This window comes from Hippopotamus amphibius, chromosome 1 (assembly GCF_030028045.1).
Source record: "Hippopotamus amphibius kiboko isolate mHipAmp2 chromosome 1, mHipAmp2.hap2, whole genome shotgun sequence".
Taxonomy (NCBI): domain Eukaryota; kingdom Metazoa; phylum Chordata; class Mammalia; order Artiodactyla; family Hippopotamidae; genus Hippopotamus; species Hippopotamus amphibius.
Genome location: NC_080186.1, coordinates 122,261,225 through 122,281,915, shown reverse-complemented (window position 1 = coordinate 122,281,915; position 20,691 = coordinate 122,261,225). Strand labels below are relative to the sequence as shown.

The following is a 20,691-nucleotide window of genomic DNA, read 5'->3' as shown; positions in this document are numbered from 1 at the left end:
GTAAAATGGAAAGGGAGGTTGGGGGTCAGATTATGGGCCTTGGGTACTGAGTTAAGTTTAGGCTTTTACTCTGGAGACCAGCGACTCTCACCCGTGCTGAAAACTTGGATTCTCAGGGATTCTGTTTGGTGGGGCTGGGCTGGGCCCAGGGATCTGTAGTTATAACAAGCGCTGCGCTCCAGGTGATTCTGAGCTGGAGGATGGAGGAAGGGTTCTGAGAAGCCCTGCTTGGATGGAGGGGGCTGTTGTCCATTTCGGGCTAAACTTGCTAGTGGGAGGACAGTGTGCAGGGTTGATTGGGAGAGAAAAAAAGAGGCAGGGAGGTCTGGGTAGCAGCTATCGTGATGGTCCTGAGTGAAGTAGAAAGGAACGCTCTAGAGAGAAAGGGGCAGAGCTGGAGTTGTGACAGAACTTGGACACCACCTGCCTATGGGGCAGAGGGGCCAAGGGAGGGGACCCACCTATGACTCTGCTGTCAATTCCATCATCCATGCGTCAGGTATTTATTGAGCATCTACTTACATGCCAGGTGCTGGGGACGCAGAGATGAAAGGCACAGCCCCCACCCTCAAGGAGTCTGCAGTTTAGATGAGAAGATGGACATGTAACCCAGTAATTACAGTGTGGCCAGAGCAATGCCAGCTGTGTGCACGGGATGCTATGGGAGCCAGAGGGTGGATGGGGGGGGAGCCAGCTGTGCAGGTGCGAGGCCAGGGGGCTTCATGGAGGGGGTGGTGTTTGAGGTGAGCCTTAGGATATAAACAGATGAGGGTGAGGGTAGGACTTAAGAACTCATGCTCTGGGGTCAAGCTTCTTGGATTCAGATCTTGGCTGTGAAACCTTGAGCAAAGTGACTGCTCTGTGTTCGGCATCTTCATCAATGAAACGAGGATTAAGAACAGTATTTACCTTTCCGTGGTGCTGTAAGGGTGAATGAAACCACTTAGAATAGGGTCTGGTGCATAGTCATTTAAAATGAAGAATACTCTACATGCCCACCTTCCAGTTCTACAAGAATCAAATCAGTGGCTACTGCAGTTGTTGACCTACAATACACCCTGCAAGCAATTCAGGGTGACGCTCAGGATGAGGCACTCCGTGCTCTGGGAAAACAGGCAGAACAGGCCCTCGGATATTTTCAGAGAAAATTTTATGAACCCGATTTCTTGCATCTTCCTATAGTTGGAAAAGCACCAAAGTCATTAATGAAGATAGCGGTGCCTCGTGACTGGCAGTAACCTTCTACCAAGGTGTGTGCTTACTTGCACGTAATCTTTCTCCAAAATCACACACATGTCAACCTCCCTCTAACCTCTTTGGAGCAGTTCCTCGGAGCTGAGAGGCTGTCTCCCCAGCTCTAGTCCTCCGTAAGTCCCCGAATAAAATTGAAACTCTCAGCTCTCACGTTGTGCATTTTAATTTCAGTTGACAGCCGGCACGCAAAAAAAATTAACCATTGTTGCTAAGTGAGCAGAGAGAGGGAAGAAGGGAGAGCTGGGCAAACGCAGGTAAAGGAAGGTTGAGGTGTGAGCAGCCTTGCTCCAACTCTTTTCTCCCAGGTTGGGAGCTCCTGAGGGTGGGGATCAGACCCCCATCATTTCTGCACCCTGTATGTCACCAAGGATGGGCTTTCCATGAGGTGGTGCCCTCCAAGCATGTGTTGAAGTGGATTGAATGATTCTGAAGTGTCAAGGCCAGGACTGGGATGGCCCGGGGATGCAGGAGTCCAGCCGGTGTGTGGATGCTGGAATATGGTACTGAATTCCTTTGGAGGAGACGGTGGGCAGTCACACACTCTCTTAGCAGAAGGGGTGGTCCACAGAAGTCCACCCAAGCAGGAAATGACTTGCAATCTTCCAGTCGCCACCGCAAACCTGTTCCTTGAGGGAAATTTCAGGTAGGCTGAGAAAGTGGGGAGGAGGAGGTTGGGTGAGGACCTGAAAACATCCCACCACCTCCCCCTGAAGAAAAACTTCCAGCAGCCCTGTGACAGCTGGAGAAGAATGGAATGATGAAGGCATAGGAAGGGTTAAGTCTGCGCGGCAGTTTCTTCCCTCATTGCTAATCACAGGTCCAGACCACATTAATTACCCAGCCACAGGGGGAGTGCATGGAGTAAATTAGCTGGTGAGTTCAAAGGGGCCACTTCCCACATTCCTTAATTAAGAGAGCAGCTGGCAGCCGGGGCTGTGCTCAGCCTCCCTGGGGCCTTTCTGGGAAGCCCAGAGCCACAGCCCAGGCAGGCGCAGTGGTAGCTCCATCTGCCAGGCGGAGTGGCCTGCACCCGCCATCAGCCCACCTTCCCTGCAGGCTGGGGGTAGGCGCAGGGGAAGCAGGTGTAAAATGTGGCCAGAACAGCATCTGATCTCAAGCCTCAGCCCCGAGAGCAGCATGGTGCCGAGATCCAGGGCCAGGTGGGATTTGATGGAGTGAGAAGGGTGGCCCAAGTGATGCCCTGTCCCTGTACACTCACACTTGTCCTTGCTTCTTGGACTGGCCTGAGGACAGAATGGGACCTTGCTTCTCCAGGGGAAGAAGTGGAGAAGGGGAAAAAGAAAGGTGGGATGTTTGAGGAGAGAAGGGAGCTGGCAGAGAAGGAGGCTGAGGAAGAGCATCAGGTGGGAAGGAGGCGCCTTCAGCAGGCTTTTGGAAGGCAAGGGTGAGGGAGGAGGGCAGAGTGTTGCTGGGGGGGTGGATGGGCCTCTGGGTGCCGCTTCCAGGGGGCGGTGCAGGATGGGGCTGAGGGGGCAGGTAGAAGCCCACCTGGGCCCCGTCTTTGTGTCCACCTTCCCCTCTACGGTTCTCACAGAGTGGACCAGCTGCCTGCACCATCTGCCAGCCAACACCATGCCAGCCTCAAAGGCTGCCCTGGGCAGGGGGACGCATGTGCGCCCCTCCCCTGGCAGCCAGCTTAGGCGATGATGCTGCCATGTGGAGGAGACTGGGCTTGAGGCAGTGCCTGTGTGTGTGAAATGTATGCACCTTGCCTCCCCGCCCTCCAGCCCAAGAGGGTACACGCGTGTACGCATGGCCCCACAGATAACTCCCTCTTCAATACGTGTGCCTGGGCATTGCCTCACCCTCATCCTGGCCCTGCTGGGCGTCAGTAGAGGGGATGGGAACTTTGATGGACCAGGGCCTAGTGCTTAAGCTGGAAGGGGGGAAACTGAGGAGAGGAGAGAAAGAGGGAGCCAATGACATAGCCCGCAGGAGACTGGGTAGGAGGGGTCTGAGGCTTTGGTAGGGTCTGCTTTTAAGGCAGAGACACACCTTCCCAGAGAATTTAAGGAAGGCTGTGCAAAAAAGAAGTAAAGCCACTATTGTGCTGTGTTGAAGTAGAGAGGAGGAAGCTGGAAACTCATTTCTTCATTTACTCACCCAGCATTTGTTGGATTCCCATGATGTGCTCACGAATGTACTGAGCAAATGTTTACCGAGCATCTAGTATGTGTAAGCTCCGCGAGTCAGGAACGCGTGCCCTGCCTTGAAAGGAACAGTCACTGCTGATCGGTGCCTCATGTGGGAGAGAATTCCACAAACAAGCACCACATGGGCCCTTCACTCACGGAGAGTGGTGCGAGCTGCAGGACCAGCCTTGTTGCTCCAGGTCGGCCTGGTGCAGCTTCTTCCAGCGGTGGTGATGGAGACACGAGGTGGGAAAGCCTGGGTCCTTCCCGTGCTGTGCGCCTTGTCTGTACTTGCCGTCATCACAGTTGGTGCGAAGATGAAGGATGCAGAGCTGTTTAGTGGATGCTTATTTAAATAAAAAGGTAGGAGGAGATCTATTTCTTAGCCAAATTGAAAGTAACAAACCTGGGGTTGAAAGAAATTCCAGCTCGTGCAACCTGCCTGGTTCACGGAAAGGCTCTGCTCCGTTTATTGTTTGTATCTAAATGGTGTAGCCACACGCAAGACAAAGATGGGGTGTCTAATGATGTCTTACGAAGAAGTTGTCCAATGAACGGATCAGACCACAGTGTGCAAGTCCCTGACTACCCAGGACGGCCACCAGAGGGCAGCCTTGAGGCCCTGGCTGTCCTCTTACTCTCTACCTTAAGGGGGCCACTCCCGGCTGCCTCTCCATCCTCATCCCAGCTAAGAAGTCCTTTCTTCTCTTCTCCCCTGTAAGTGATATGACCCCATAGATCACAGGTCCCTAGATTAGGCAACTCACCCCTGCTGGATAACTGTTTGCATTTAGCTCTGACTTGGAGAGAAAAACAATGTTTCACAGCTTGGAGCCTTGATAAAGTGTGGAGGCCACTTGTGGGCACTCCTGTGGAGAGCAGCACTGTGGCAGACTAGGCACTGTGGCATCATCCTTTCTCCGTGTCTTCAGGGTCTGGCCCTGGAGAACTGTGAGGGGCCCTCCTTCCCTTGGCAGTGGCCCTTCCGCCTCTGCCCACCAGCATCCTCTAGGAACAGAAGCAGGTATCTGTTGCGAGAACTGGAGATGGGATTTGGGGCTGGGTGTGCTGATATCAGGGAAACCAGAGAGGGGTCTGGGCTGAAGAACACGGGTTCCTCTGAAAGCTCTATTTTCTCCATGTTCTTTTGGGGATTCTCTTTTCCTTTCATTTTCTCAGTAAGTGTTCATTTTGGAAAATCCCAGCTCATTCTTTTATAAATTAAGGGTCTGAGGAAAGAGCAAAGTGTATGAGAGACCAGGCCAGTGGTGTGTAAGTGTGTGTGTGTGTGGGGGGGGGGGGGGAGGGTAAGATAGGACTTCTCACCTACCTGTGTTGAAGGATCTGTTTTTTTAATTTCCAATCCATTGTGGAGATATACTTTTGTAAAATACAATAAAAACACATTACTAAAAAAAAAAAAAAAAAAAAAAAAAAAAAGAGAGGTACAAAATACAAGCCCTAATTTTTATGATTGTGTTAAACAAACATAAAATTACTCTGTCAGATTGCTATAAAAGTTCCTAAATTCTTGCTTTCAATTTTTCTGTTATCTGGCCTGGACTGGTAAATCCAATTCATAGACAGCCCCTGGTCCATGGACTAGGCATTGAGTGTGGTGGGCACAGGGCAGGGAGGAGGGAGGTATGAAAGCTCAGGCAGGAGGTGGTCTGTGGGGACGATGGGAGGGCTCATTCCTTCCCAGTCTCCATCATCACCGTTCTGCTCATGAGCTATCTTGTCTGTGGTTCAACTTTTTAGAAGGGAGCGACTCATTTGCAGAGGGCATGGTGAGGGTTTAGGGTCTGGGGGTGGTGCTTCCTGATTGAGCAGTGAAGACCCTGCCCTTCTAGACAGTGTGTACCTCTCAGTCATCCTGGCAGAACCAGGGAGGCAAAGGGGAGGGGACCCTGGTATATTCTGGCTGTGGACTGGACTGCTGATGAAAGAGATGGAAGATGAGGAAGAGGAAAGGTTGGGACGGGAAGAGAGAAAAGAGAAAAGGAAGTAGAACTGAGAGAAAAGGTTAGCATGGGTTGTCTTACCCACTGCCTTCACACAGAGCAAAACCACAGGCAGTTAGGTTCCCACAAGCAAGTGGACTGATTTACTTCCATGAAGTATATATTTTGGAGATAGACCAGGCTTTAAAAACTTTCATGTACATGCAAATCTCCTGGAGATCTTATTGAAATGCAGATTCTGATTCAGCGGGTCTGGGCGTCTGCATTTCTAATAAGCTCAAGGGGAAATGCTAGATGCTTGCAGCTCTGAGGGCCAGGAATCTCTGCACGCGTGGACTTCTTGCTAGGGGAGGAGGCTGCCAGCATTGGGAACTTGGACCTCCCTCTCTGTGATTCCAGTGCAGGGGCCTGCAAAGTCAGGGCCAGGGCCTCACAGGAGCAAATATATAACTAATCCTTCATGGAGCACTCTGGCTGTGGACGGGACTGCGACTCCCCTCCCCTCCTCCACCCCAACCCTTCCTCTTCCTCGTCCTCCCATCTCTCTTATCACCAGTCCGGTCCATGGGAGTCCATTCTCCTTGAATAAACCAGACCAAATTAGCAGGCAGCCCAAATGATTGCTACTGGTAGGCAATATGAAACAAATTGATACACCTTTATTAACAAATAGAATCTACAACTATGTATCTTTTTAAGCATCTAAGGGGTAATGGAGTTTTCTGATGTGCTCCACAAACTGGGGTTCTGGCTGCTGGGCTGGGGAACTGGAGGACCACAGAAGCGGCTGGGGACAGCGGGCCTCCGGGGGAGCCCTGGGGGCTGCTGATGGGTGTGTGTGTTGTGGGGGAGGGGAGGCCATCACGAGCAGAGGACCTCCTCGCAGCCACCAGTGGGATCTTGGTGGGTCCTGCTTTTTCCGTTCAGCCCCTTGGCTGGAACCTCCCCGAGCTTCGGGCGTCTCACCTCAGCGTAGATGACAGAAGTGTCCTGTGGGAGAGTCGGGTCAGGGCGAGGAAGCCGACGTCACACAGAGGATGAGAAAAGAGCGGGGGTCCCATCTCACCTTTTCCTGCAGGGCTGACTGGGCAGGGCTGGCTGTGGGAAAGAGCAGCACTCAGGTTAGGGCACTGGGGTCACGGGTGTCCCCTTTCCACCTTCTCACTGGTGTCTTCCTCTAGGGTGGTGGGCTGCTCCCCCTTTTACTTCTCAGGGCCTTCACCTTCAATCTGAAAACAGGTGGGCCTGGGAGTCAGGAGACCCCAGCCGTGTGACCCGAGGCCAGTCACTTGTCCCTGAGTCTCAGCCGCTTCAACCAGGAAAGGGTAGAGATGGTGACAGTGACTGCCCAGCAGGGTTACAGCGAGAAGCCAAAGAGATGAAGGCGTCCCAGATACTTCTAGAATAACTCCTCCATTAGACACCTCCTCTGCACTGGGCACACTTTTAGGTGTGAGAATTATACATCTAATCTATCTAGTATACAGCTAACAGAGGTATAGATTTACACCTCTGTTATAATATCTTATCTAATCTCACATCAGTCCTGCCAAGTAGGGGGTATTGATTCCTTCTCACATTGGGAGAGAAAATTGAGGCTCGGCGAGGTAAATCTCTCTCCACGGTCACTTCCGTAAAAAGCAGAATTGTAGGCAAATATTGAATCCTTGTGAAAGTGAGGCATTCTCCCAGAGATAAAAGATCCAGGGTCCCCTCTCCGGTGCATCTTGGGACATAATGACTCTCCTCACTTTGGGTTTCAGATCCCTGCACCCACACAACAGGGGAAGCCTGCTCAGAGCTTGAGTGGGAAGCAGACCGCCCCTGCCCCCGCCCCGAATCATGCCTTCACCTTTGATGTCTGCTAGGATTAAAAGGATCACATTTCCTTATTTTGCTAATGAAAACCATATAGCCTGAGGCTGGCTTCCTTTTTCCTCTCTTGTGTTTAAGTTCTCATCGTGCCTCTTCTCAGGAAGGAACTGTGCCCATGTGTGCTTTCCCACCTGCTTGGCGATGTTCTGTGCAGCAACTGGTCAGGTCCTGGGAGGAGTGCTCTGAGTCCAAGAGACTCCTTGGCTGGCCACTTTCCCTACTGCCCTTTACGGGAGAGAGCAGAGTCCCTAGACTGATTCAAACCCATTTTACGGACAGGAATTGAAATTGCAGCACAGGTGAGACATAAAAGCAAGCTCCCTGTTTTTGAACACCTATTGCATACCAGACAATCTTTAAGGTTTCTAGATCCCAGGTGCTAATCCTAGTCATTTATAATAATCTTACAAAGCGGGCATTGTCTACATTTTATAGATTAGGCTCAGAGGGCTTAAATGACTTGCCCACAGTCACACAGTGAGTACGTAGAGTCAAGTTTTTTTGTTTGTTTGTTTGTTTTTAAATTTATTTTATTTTTAAAATTTTTGGCTGCGTTGGGCCTTCATTGTTGCGTGTGGGCTTTCTCTAATTGCAGAAAGCGGGGTCTACTCTTCATTGTGGTGTGTGGGCTCCTCATTGTGGTGGCTTCTCTTTGTTGTGGAGCACGGGCTCTAGGTGCTTGGGCTTCAGTAGCTGTGGCTTGAGTGTACTAGACTGCGGGCCCAGTAGTTGTGGCGCACAGGCTTAGTTGCTCCGAGGCATGTGGGATATTCCCAGACCAGAGCTCGAACTCATGTCCCCTGCATTGGCAGGTGGATTCTTAACTACTGTGCCACCAGGGAGTTCCCTAGAGTCAAGTTTTGAACTCGGTTCTGACTGACTCAGAAACCCACACTCTTCCTACAGCTTCACATTGCCTGTTCGTCTGTTAGAGAGAGGACTAGCCTTCCCTGTGCCTGCCATCCTGACTCTGGCACCTGTGGCCGGCACTCATGGTCTTTTTGGCTCCTTCTTAGAGCTGGGACTGTCCTGCTTAGACTTACACTAGGGGACAAAGACAAACTGTATCATCATTTTCCCCTTTTCTTTTGTTCCTCCACAAGGCTCAGAAAAGGGCAAAAAACAAACAAAAAAAACTCCAAAACCTCCCTAGTTGGATGGTGACAGTGGAGGTGTGGTGGAGATGATGTTGATGGTAGTAATTATGATGGTGGTGGTGAAGGTGGCAGTGGTCATGGTGAGGACGGCGGTCAGGGTGACAACGGCGGTCAGGGTGAGGATGGCGGTCAGGGTGAGGACGGCGGTCAGGGTGAGGATGGCGGTCAGGGTGGTGACGGCGGTCAGGGTGAGGACGGCGGTCAGGGTGAGGACGGCGGTCAGGGTGACGACGGCGGTCAGGGTGAGGATGGTGGTAGTGATACCTCACCCTAGGTCCCAAACTTCCTATGTTAGCAAAAATGTCACGTTTGGCCCGAGATCACTCACCTTCACTCTCCTCTGGGATTGTGTGTATCACAGAATAGATACAGGCTTCATCGTTCTCCTTCTGGTAATGAACTGAAAGAAGGAATGCGCCTTGAATAGGACCCAGTGGCTCTCCCACCTCAAGACCCATGTGTCCTAAAGACACTTGTGGAGGGAAGCCCATCAGGGGCTCTTATGGTGATGACAGGCGATGGGAAGCAGTTATTAACATGGGAGAGCCATCTTGGCAGGAGGTGCCTGCCCCCTGCAGCAGTTTCTAGCAGCTTCCCCAGCCCTGACACTGTTTAAACTAGAGGTTGGCAATCTTTTTCTGTCAAAAAAGGTAGTGAATATTTTAGGTTTTGCAAATACCTGGCATACAAGATACATATCAAATGTTCTTTACAAAAATACTTGGGGGGCCAGATTCAACCCGTGAGAAATCATCTGCTAACCCTCGGTCTAAACCTCCCTCTTGGGGGCCGGGTTCCCTCCCTGCTTCCCTCTCCCACCACCAGCTCCACGCACTCACTCCTCAAGCTTCCTTCCCCCGATGCCTCTGATCCTGAGACTCAGCTCATGAGGCCGTCCTTCTGACTCCCCTTAAGAGGCCCTTCTCTGCCTGTATGGACAGACCCTAGTCCTGCTGCAAGCCCTTACCATTGGCATACAGTGCGTGCTGCTCTCCATCGGGGGCTGGGGGCAGGTTCCGGGCTGGAAGGGGCCCTAGGAGACACAAAGGCACAATTCACTGAGCGCCCTCAGAGCCGACTGGACAGTGGGACCAGAGAGAAAGAATGCCAGTGATCTTTAAAAATTGTATAAAAAATTTAAAAATTAAATTAAAAAAAAGAATGTCGGCAGAGGCTGCTGGAGGTCTGAGACTGGTTTGTTAAAGAAGGGTGATGCACAGGTCTGGACACGGTTCATTTTTATGGGCTGTTTCCCTTGAAAAATACCCCAGGGGGTGGAGTGGCTCCATGGGAATCAGAAACTGGGAGGAAGCCGGGTCAGGAAGGATGGGTCACAGCCTCTCATCAAAAGGGCCCAGACCCGCCAGGCAGGCTGCTTTTCAGAAGAAGGAAAAGCTAAGACTTTGACCACACACCATGCGCCAGAAACAGGGCCAGGGAATTCACATACAGCATCCGTCTGATAGCAGAGCTCCTCCCCCAGGGGCCAGCACAGGGCTTCCTCATTCTCCGGGATATGATATTCCTCACAACCACCTCGCAAAGGGTGATCCTGTGATTTCCGTTTTTCAGATGAGCCAACTGAGGTGGGGAGAAGTGACTTCTTCAAGGTCCACAGAAAGTGGTAAAGACAGAATCTTAATCCAGCCTGTAGGCTTTTTCTCCCCTAGCACGCTGCCTTGGTGATAGCAGGCATTCCCAGAACTGTAAAAATGAGCTCCTGGGATAGGAATTGGATCACAGGTGGATTTTAGAACACCTGGTTCATGCCTGGTGTCCAAGAGACATTCATTAGCTCTAACAGCAAGAAAGCATCAGAGTCATCAGGTAGGACCTTTGGACACGGCTCCTCCTGGAAAACCAAGAGGGCATCTTTGGAGGCTCCGAGAGGCCCCTGATGATTAAACGCTCCCTGATGCTCATCTGTCAAGGCTGTGTTTCTGAGTCCACATTCACAAAGAGCTCTGTGAATCTGATGGGACTGTTTTAAGAGGGAGGCATGACAACAGGAAGTGAAATGAACCCTTTTAAACAGCCAACCAGAATTTGTACACTTATGTAAGTGCTACTTTGAAGTTGACCTCCTGCATGACCACATCCCAGTCTTAGCGATACCATAATTGGTCAAAATGTTTTCAACACTGGCTTCAGAGATACAGTCTGTGACACATTTTTGTTTGTTGAGGAATGGATCTGCTGTCTGGAAATGACTGAGGGTCTTCTAAAGCTGGCCATGGAGAAAAAAAGCTGTTGGACTGTGTTTCTTGTGTAGCTATGGGACTGGGCCTGAAGGTGGTTTTCTGAGTGACAGTTTAAGGGAGGTCTTGTGCCCCTGAGAGTCTGAGATGAGAGGACCACCACCAGGAGTCTTATTTTCACGAGAGACAGGTTCCTTAGCAAAACGGAGCCCAGGTGCTCCCAGGTTGGCCGTGGGGGTGGGGCAGGGGAGGGGGAATGGGTGGGGAGGCAGAATCTCCACATGAAGAGAAAACCTCCTTTGTCCCCTGGGAAAGGCTTGGTCCTCTTGAAGATGCTCCTCCACCATGTTGTTTGGGGCTGGGAGGGAGATGGCTGTGCTGGGTTGCTTTGCCTTTAATGCTCTGACCCAGAGGTGAGTGGGCAGAAATGCCGGTGTTACTGAGCCCAGGCTGGGCCATGGGAAGGAGGCTTTATGACAGATGCAGGGACGGTAGAGCTCACAGATCTTCAGTTCATGGTCCCCTACTCCTGCTGCCTCCCCATCTAACTCTGGGCCTGCCTCCCTCTTTCTCCTACTGCACAGATATATCTTAAAGCAACTCTGGACGAAGTTGCTGCTTTGAAATTGGATGAAATATTTGATGTACAAAGATGAGAAAATGGATGGACAACGGCTGCTAAATTAAAAAGGGGAGAGGAAGTTGGAGGCTGGCTCAAGCCCTAACTGGGGTGCCTGGTGAGGTAGTGGGTCTAGGGCTAGGGAGAGATGCTTTCAGGTATCCTGGCTGATGGTCAGGGAGGAATACTTGGATTGCAGGACTGGGTGGTCTTCCTCACAGAGCAGTCTGGCTTAGATCCCAAAACTCATCACAAATTCCTTAACAGAGGGAGCTGTATACTTGAATAAACAAATCTAGCTGGAGGTCTATGAGAACAATTACTTTTGCCCCTGGCACGTGGAAAATAAAGATGTTGTCCCCCGCGAGGAAGTAGTAGGTTGATTTCAACTTCTGTAGGTGGATCTGAAGCCCTAGGAATAAACTGGCACCAAACAGCTTTGGCACTGGGAGCCACTCCCTTCAACATGGCCCCAGGCAAACAACGGTTAGAGTTGGAATAAACTTGTGGCCACTCAAGGTGATTGCTTTGAAAGCCAACACTCATGCTTAATTATCATGACCAAGACAGGAAGAAGAGGAGAGTCTGCAATTTCAAAACCAGTGGATTACCTACAAATGCCATTTTTCTGATTATTTTCACTTCTTTCTCCCTATAGAATTCTCTCCTTATAGAATTTCTCTCATCTGAATTTTAGCTAAACTGTTTATTTTCTGTGGCTCTGATCAGAGGAATCAGAGAATGGCTAACAGGAGCAAAGGCAGCTTGGGAACCTGCTGGGGTCATGTGCTCAGACCAGGATGAGGATGAACTGAGCACCCACCCAGCGCCAGGCTAACACATCAGGTATGAGACAGATGTTACCTCGTTAACTCACACCCTACAACATCCCAAGAGGGAGACGTTTAGTGAACCTTAGAGAGAATTGCTCTAAAGTCACCAAATTTGTAAACGGCAGTGCTGGGACCAGGCCATTCCCCAGTCCTCTCCGCCACGCTTCCTTCCTGATTAGTTACCATTCATGGACACACTCGCCAGGGCGTGGCACAGTACAGAAGCGTGTGTGCCTGAGCACGTGCGTGCACTGGAGTGCGCTGGGGTTCTTGTGTCTTCTTTCCCCTCCGCTAAGCAGACCAGACCACTGCTGACTTTAAGGGGAGAATTGGAGCCCTCGGGTCTGTTCAGTCATATTCACAGCTACAGACGGTCTCTCAGATGTGAAGGACACTGATCTACACCTCATTTGTCTTGTAAGAATTCCTCTGTTTGTCCCTTTATTCACGCCCAAGTGTGCAGCACTGTGTTTGTGTGCAACTCTGGGTGAGTGGGTGTGTGAGACAATGGATCCGTGTGTATGAGTTCTGGAAGATGTAAGTGTCTCTCCCTAGGCCCCTTTGGGTGACACGTGGAGAAAAGTCCATCCTCCTCCCCATACCCAGAAGTAAGCAATTGGTCCTGTTAGGCTCTGCCTTTCCAATGGCTGGGCTGTGCCTGGCATAGGGATTCAGCCATCAAGAAAGCCGAAAAGCGTTACTGACCGGTTTTTCTCCAGGGTCTGAAATACACCAGAAGTGCAGTGGCAATGACCATCACGCCAAGCAGGCTTGCAGGCAGCCAAGGAACCAGCCAGTTGCTGCTGTTGGGGGCAGATAAGACCCGAAGACCTGAGGGGTAAGTAGGGGTGACCGTGAGCACTGAGGATAAATTCATGAATGCGCTCCAGACTGGCACAGGAGAGGCAGAGTGGTCGGCACTAGTGGAACCACCTGGCCGGAAGGAGCCTTGCCCATGGGAATGAGAGAGGGATCAAAGAACGTCAGCCTGGACGGGTGATACCACGGATGACCGCATGGCTCCTCCCCCCATGGTGCCCCTCACTCTCTGTGGACTTCACCGAGTTCAGTGCACAGCTGCTCCGAGCAGGGTCCACGCGCAGTCAGTCATGCAGTGCCTGCTTTGGGCCCAGCATCGTGGAGGCATGGCCGGAGGAGCACAGAGGCGTGAGGTGTGGGGCCCGGAGCCCTGTGGGGGACAAGACCTACCATGCACGGAGAGCGTCCCGGGCTTGCTTGTCTCTTTGGAGACTGCATTCTCAGCCTCGCAGGAGTAGTTCCCGGCATCCTGCTGTGACACCACCGGGAAGAGGAAGGAGGCAGCTCCGCCGTGGGGCGCCATGTGGTTCCGCAGGATGTCCCCATTGAGGCGGAGAGAGTACAGGATTGGAGGGGAGCCCTGCTCGGCCTCACAGAGCATCTCCACCAGCTCCCCCACTACGAGGCTGGTGGGTCTCAGGCTGAGCCGGGGACGGGACACAGGAGCTGGGGCAGCACACGGTTGGAAGGGTCAGCTGGACCACCCAGGCTCCTCCCTTAGGGACCCCGTCCCACCTCCCAGGGGGTCCCACTACCCAGGGCCCTGGGGAGTGACTCCCCTCCCCCACTTACCCCACACCCTGACCTCCAGCGGGGGGCTCCGTTTCTGGACCCAGCCATGCTCAAGGGCTGCCTCGCACCAGTAAAGCCCGGAGTCTCCCTCCTGGGCTGCTGGGATGCAGAGCTCTGGGTGGAGGCCCCTGTCCTGCAGGGTGTGGCCCTCCTTGTGGAAGGAGAAGAAGAGCCGCCAGGCCGACCTCAGGGAGTGCAGCTTCGTCTGGCATCTCAAGGTCACGGGGCTCCCCTCAGGGACCTCATGAGAGGGGTAGGCTCTCAGCACAGGAGGCGGGAACAGCTCTGGGGAGAGGCGGCCCGGGGCTCAGGAGGGGAGTCCTGGACAGCTCGAGGCCCCTGGAGGCTGAGGTCTGAGCTCGGGCACACCCCAGGCCATGCCCCGCGCCCCGTGGGAAATGCCGTCACTGTCTCCTAGCACCTGGCCTCTCCTCCTACCCACCACTCTGAACTGACTCCCACACTCCTGAGCACCTCTGGGGTCCTAGAAGGCCAGAGCCAGAAGGGCTTCAGAGGTCACCTAGTCTCCAGCAGGGAAGGGTCTGGCCCAGGGTCTCAAGGGGGGTGAGCAGCAGGGCTGGTTCTGGGCTCTTCCCTTTCCCCAGGGCATCTTCCTCCTCCTTCGCTGGCTCCAGATGGGGGTGGGGGGCAGGGCGTGTGACAGCATCTGGACATCTCAGGGCCTTGCAGACTGGTTCAGCATCAGGGGCAGCCAGAGAGAGGGGCGCTGCCCAGACCACGGCTGACCTCTAAGACCAGACCCTGAGCAGCACTCTCCCTGCTCCCCCCAATCCCCCGAGCTGTGACTCACCTTGGACTTGAACCGTGACAGTCTCTGAGGTGTGTTTGCCCACAGACTGCTTGTATGTCAGCTGCCCACTGCAGCTGTACCTGCCACTGCTGTTCCGCATCGCTGCCCCCATGGACAGAGGCTGGTTGTCTTTAGAGAAATGGAGGAATTTTCTGTTCCTGTAGAATGTCACCTGGGACAGTGCTGCGTTCTTCCTTTCCCGGCATTGCAGAATCAAGAGATCCCCTTCAAACACAGGGTATGGCTGGACGCGGAGGCTCAGCCAGGCTGTGAGACACAGGGACAGGGTCACCCTGCAGCTGCAGGTCCCTCAGTCCATTTTCTCCCTCTGTCCTCCAGCCTAATGCCTCCACCCCCCCACCCCAGCTGGGGATGGAGGCTCCTGGACCGTTCCTTCACAGCTGTCACTGTCCTCCAATCCTTCTCATCAGACCAGGGTAGGGCCTCTGCTTGCTTTCTTTACGCCTGCTTCCTCAGCCCTTCTCCTCTATTTCCCCCCACGCCCCCCGCCCACCGTGCCTTCTACCTCCTACCCTCCTTGTCTCCCCCCCCACCTTTTATTTTTTTTGTGTGGCTGCGACCAGGAATCGAACCCATGCTCCCTGCAGTGCAAGCACAGCATGGAGTCTTATTTATTTATTTATTTATTTATTTATTTATTTATTTATCTTTGGCTGCACTGGGTCTTTGTTGCTGCACGTGGGCTTTCTCTAGTTGCAGCGAACGGGGAGCTACTCTTCATTGTGGTGCGGGGGCTTCTCATTGCAGTGGCTTCTCTTGTTGCGGAGCACAGGCTCTAGGCATTCGGGCTTCAGTAGTTGCAGCATGCAGGCTCAGTGGTTGTGGTGCACGGGCTTAGTTGCTCCGCAGCATGTGGGATCTTCCCAGACCACAGACTGGACCGGTGTCCCCTGCACTGGCCGGTGGATGAGGCTGCCCTTTCCCTCCACCACTTTGACAAGCTTGAGTCAAGCTGGGTTCCTTCCAGCCGTTGTTCTGCTGCATTCCTCCTGATCTGATTCTCACTCCCCTAGATTGGTTTCTTTCCCCTGGTGACCCCAGTGCAGCGCTTTCTGCAGAGTCCACCTCTGATGGTAGCTGCACCCCTGCCCACCAGAAAGGAGTTGGAGGGGTGGGTGTTGGAAGTGCCACAGCCTGGGCTGGCTCCCTTCTGCTTCCCTCGTCAGGCTTGCCCAGAGCCCAGCCTCCATCGGCACTCCCAGCAGGGAGGTTCATTTCCACCACAGTCATGATGCGGGATCTGTCATCTCTGTCCTCATTTCTAAAATGCATTTTATGTCCTGATGTAGACAGGAGAAGAGCTCCTGAGGCCCCAGCATCACCTGCAGAACAACCCCGGCTGACCTGGCCCCAGGACATACTTCTCTGGTCCCAGACAGCCTCAGGAGCCTAGGAGTGGTGACGAGTAATCAGACAGGGAGCCCTGTGAAGAGCCCCAGCACATCCTGGCTTTGCCTGCATCCACCTGGATCCCTAGGGCCCATTCCCCTCACCCTGGAAGTAACAATGTTCTCAGTGTAGCTGAATGATGGACTTTGCTTCCTTGGCTTCTCTTTCTAGCATCACTAAGTGTTAGTTTGGATTCTCCCTCCCTGGCATCACAGATCCCTGGAGGTCAAGAGGTTCACAGGCCAGAGTTTTCACCTTCTTGACAGGAGCTCCAGGGAGCTCAGTGGAACGGAATGGGCAGGAGGGCAAAGGGAGAAAGAAGGCTGATCCACAGAGAAAGATGCCTGCTTCTTTGAACATTAGAGGGATGGAAGGGAGTCCAGAGCCTTGACGAGTGGAGATTACAGGAGATCCAGAGCCACACTGAGAGGAGGAGACTGAGGCCCTTGCTACTTGTAAGGGAGCCGGATGGAAGCCCAGGGCTGCTCTTCTGGAACTTGAGTCACCCAAACACTGTCCTCAGCCTGAGACAGTGGAGTGCTGGGTTTCTCCTCTTCCTGGGCATTAGTGAAGACCCCCGAGGAAGAGGCCTAGGCTGGGGCTACTCTGAAGATATTTCTCAATGGCCCTGACTTTTCCACATCCATTAAGTTTTGGCCCAGAGACACACTTGGAGGTGAAAGAGACATAGACAAGACTCACCAGTTTTTCCAACACAGGGAACTACAAGAGAACAAAGTGATAGAATTAGATTAAGTAGCAGAAAAACTTTCTGATAAGGAGGAGGCCTGTCACCTTATAAATGGGTACTAACATCCATTTAACCAGTCAGCCACCCAGCCCCCTAAACACATGACCATTTAAGCCGGCCAACTGCTCAGACACCCAGCCACTCAACACCCAGCCACCCAGCTATCTAATCACCCAGCTACCCAGGCATCCAGCCACACAGCCACTCAGCCACTCAACTTTTACGGTGGGCCCACTGCCTGGAATCCTTTGCCCTGTCTCTGTTCAAATGTCACCTCCTTAGACAGGTCTTGCTGGGGCCCCCCAGGCAAAAGAATTCTCCTCCATCACTATCACAATACCCTATTGTACTGTCATCAGAGCACTTATCACCATTTGAAATGATCGTCTCATTAAATTGCCTACTTGTAATTGCCTGTCTCCCTCTGTCTAGAATGTAAGCTCCGTGAGGGCAGGTACTCTGCCAGTCCTGTTCACTGCCGTATTACCTATGCCTAGTGCCTGGGCCTGGACCATCGTCTGTGTTTAATAAGCATATACTGAATAGATGCACTAATGCTTTCCTTTGTGCCCACTCATGTGGGGCAAGGAACAAAAATAGAAGACATAAGACTAGACTCTTGCACTCACGTGCTGAGGGTCCTGTTTACACCTACAGAAGAACTGAGATAGCAAAGGCAGGACCTGATTCCTGTGATCCATCTGTCCACAGAGCTCTGGGAAAAAGAGTATGGGAGTGATCCAAGGAAGGAGTGAGGTTTCCCTGGAGGGGTAATCGCTAAAAGATTGTGGGACTTGGACAGGCAGCTCAGACAGATGAGAGAACTAGCAGCAGGCCAGCATATCACACACCGAGTTGCACCTTGTATGCACTGCACTAATGCTTAACGTGAACCCATGCTTGAGGAGAACAGGCGGCTGGGAGAGAGACGCCAAACCACAAAATGATGACAGAGGAGGTTAGGCAGGTGTGATCAACCCAAGGGATGGAGGACCCTAAACAGAGGGGCATAGTTGCATATACAGCAGTGGAGCGTATTCTGGGCTTTGGGGCAAGGGGTGAACGATGAATGGTGTACGGCTGAATGCAGGCAGGCCAGCTGGACCCAGGCATTTACTTGAGCTCTTCATTGCTGGGTGCTGTGCAGAACCCTGAGAAATGCAAGAATGGCCTTGGGCGGGGTGGGTGAAGACCCCCCTCAGCAGAGCTTGGCGTGTTCATCCATAGGCTGTCATCCTTGCTGTCCACACGACCTGGGACACATCCTCTACCTACTCAGCTCAGGGTCAGCTCAGCTACAGGTTCTCAGTGTGTGCAGTGTCTCTTTCTTATCATCCTTCCGTCCCTCCATCTTCCACCTGCCTCCACGTCTAAATACATCTTCTTCTATGAGCTTGGTGTAGCGGGAAACATGCAGGCTTTGGAACCAGATGACCTGGACTAGACTCATGAATCCATCTCTTTCTATGTGACCTTGGACAAGTTGTTTAAAGTTCAAGGGCCTCCAATTCCTGGTTCTGTCTGGATAACAGAAATGATAATAGTCATGTTTTCCTTACAGAGTAGTTACATAGATTATATCGACCCACTGCCTAGGAAGGTGGTTATTACATTAACTGAAAGCAGAAAGAAGGCCTAACCTCAGACTAAGACCTTACTGGGTAGCGATGCCTCCCCTTCCTTTCCCTTCTCCACTGGAAAATGATTTTGCAGCTACGAAGTGAGGAACAAAGAAAGTTGAGGGGATTGACGCGTATAAAAAGACAGAAGGCATCCAGCGGGCACAGACACTTCAAATGAGCTTGTGTCCCCAGATTCTGTTGACTTGCTGTCCAGGGCACTGCAAGACCTTGGCGTTGTGATTGCAGAACCATTGTGTACAATCAAGCCAGTTGCCGGCCAGGGACAGAGTGGGCGACACCTGCCTATAGCAGTTCCTGTAAAGAGGACCCGAAGGCCTCGGTGAGCTACAGGCTGAAGATGAGGTGACAGTGTGATGAGAGAGCCAGGAGCTATGGTCACACTAAGTTGCACAATACAGTCCTGACTGACTCAGGGAGCAGCCCCACTGAGCTCTGCACTCGTCAGGCCACGATGGGAGGGAGGAGAAGACCCAGCTCCTGGCCCACTGACAAAGCCCATCAAGACCAAGCAGACCAGGACAATGGACAGAGTCTAAAAACCATTTCCTATTGGCAGGATTGGGAGACATTTATCTGAGAAAGATGAGACAGAGTAGGGATTCAAATACTTGATGGGCTAAGCTTAAAAGAAGGGAGAGACTTGTTACTTCACAGGACAGAAGTGGAACAAATTCAAGGAAGTTACATCAGAAAGGCAGGGTTCAGTTCAGTATGGGGAACTATGTCATGATCGGGTTCTATCACACTGGAACACGCTGCTTTGTCAAGCTGCGGCTGCCGTGAAGCTGGGAGATGCTGTGTGTGCCCACGGGGGCTGGGTTCCAGTTTTGAGAGTGAAACTGGCTAAAGCACAGCTCAGAGGAGGATCAAGGTTCATTTCCTAAACTTTACATACATCTTTAGAGTACAGCCACGTACCAGCATGTTCAATGTCAGGGCTCCTAGCCTCTTGAATCCCTGATAGCCAGAACTAATAATAGACACCTCTTATTGTGTGACCATGTCCTGCCAGGCACTTTAAATGAATTTTATTTTCTAGTTTTACCTGATCAGGATCCAACTATATCCAGACTAGAGGCAGTGATGTAGAATGGAGAAAACACGGAGTCTGACATCAGATGAACTTGGGTTTGCATTGTTAGCAGGGTAACTTTGCTCTTGTTAGCAGGGTGATTCTAGGAATGTTTCTTAATGTTTTTGAACCTCAGTTTGCTCAACTGTTTAATAGGGATAAAAAAACCTCTGCCCTATAACGTCCTGAAGATTATATGAGATAATGTATGTACTACAAGGCCCATATTCAGTTTTTTTTCTCTGTCTCTCTGGCCACATCTGAAAGGAAATAGCATCTGAGAGGAAACAGCAGCTCTACGCTTACAGTAACTCGGTTCCTACAAGTTTAGCGGTGGGCTCTGAACCTTAGGCTGGCTTTCTGGAGTCCTGAGCATCAGGTGTGACGCAGTCTTGCCTGGGTGCCCCGTGTTCTGTCCACTAGTCCGCCAGTCACTGACTCTGCCTCCCTCTTCCTTTGCTCTCTCCCATCCAGATGCTGGGAAGCTCAGACTTTATCTAGTCAAGTCCAAGGGCTATTCCGTTCACAAGGAAGAGATTTGCCCCTGGGAATCTCCTATCTGGAGTGTATCCAGGCATGAGGCCAACCTATCCCTGCACTAATGTGAGCACTGACCTTCTCACTTGTCCAAACGGCCATTCATAGAATGCACAGGGTAACACAGTGATATCGGGGAAGGAAAAGCCCTGAGTAGATCAGGTGTTTTCTTCCCAGCGGCTAAATTCCCACAAACTCTGTCCAAGAAGTGAGTGTATTTAGGAATGGTTTTGCTTTTCTTGTTCAGTGAAAATAACAAACAAACATATAAACAAACAAACTTCTTGGACCAAGTTTAAAACAAAAAGTAAGTCAACACAGAAACCGTAAAGCGAAGTGAACTAGGTGCCTAGATTTTTCCTTTTAAGTGTAACAGGTGACAGTAGCTGAGACAGAGTTGAGCCTGCGGGAGCCAAGTAACCCCCACCCCCAGCAATCCTCTGCCTGGAGACCAGTGCCTTCAGTCACTGGAGTGGGTGACAGGTTCTGGGGTGCGCAGATCAAGGAGAGAGATATAGATTCAGAAGAATGGATTTGAACCTTCATATCAGTCCCCATGGACCAGTCAGACCCAAATTCGAACCCCCCCCCCCCCCCAGTAGAGAGAGGATGTAGGCAGAAGAGGAATGGTCAGTCTGAAGAGGGCTTTGGACATTTAGAGCATAGACCTCTCGGCCAGGCGTGAAGCCCAGTCACTGTTGACTGGTCCTAAGAAAAAGCTGAGGCTTCATAAAAATGTATCTCCTTGTAAAACCCCATATTTTGTTCCTTTTGCTGAACAAAATGCATGGAACTGCTTTTTT

The 20,691-nt window shown here is 51.8% G+C and overlaps 1 protein-coding gene and 1 long non-coding RNA gene across 6 annotated transcripts in view; both read right to left on the bottom strand.

Annotated features, from left to right (window-relative positions):
- Positions 1-1,414: 1,414 nt before the first annotated feature.
- On the bottom strand, positions 1,415-4,558 carry LOC130835722 (uncharacterized). 2 transcript variants are annotated; one of them, XR_009049019.1, is made up of 4 exons: positions 4,175-4,558; positions 3,567-3,753; positions 3,379-3,483; positions 1,415-1,902 (listed from the first exon to the last, which is right to left on the bottom strand). It is a non-coding gene; the product is annotated as an uncharacterized LOC130835722 (long non-coding RNA). The 2 variants fall into 2 exon arrangements; XR_009049020.1 differs by having other exon boundaries at positions 3,567-3,739.
- A 1,475-nt stretch (positions 4,559-6,033) lies between these two features.
- FCRL6 (Fc receptor like 6) overlaps positions 6,034-20,691 on the bottom strand; it is a 34,229-nt gene continuing 19,571 nt past the window's right edge. For 3 of the 4 annotated variants that reach the window (XM_057727321.1, XM_057727311.1, XM_057727330.1), the window contains 9 exons: positions 16,588-16,608; positions 14,476-14,742; positions 13,665-13,949; positions 13,263-13,538; positions 12,759-12,884; positions 9,371-9,436; positions 8,732-8,803; positions 6,438-6,469; positions 6,034-6,361 (listed from right to left, as the gene is read on the bottom strand). In XM_057727321.1, the coding sequence (XP_057583304.1) occupies positions 6,233-6,361; positions 6,438-6,469; positions 8,732-8,803; positions 9,371-9,436; positions 12,759-12,884; positions 13,263-13,538; positions 13,665-13,949; positions 14,476-14,742; positions 16,588-16,608 (1,274 nt within the window). In that variant the 3' untranslated portion in view covers positions 6,034-6,232. The other variant, XM_057727337.1, reaches the window with a different exon arrangement.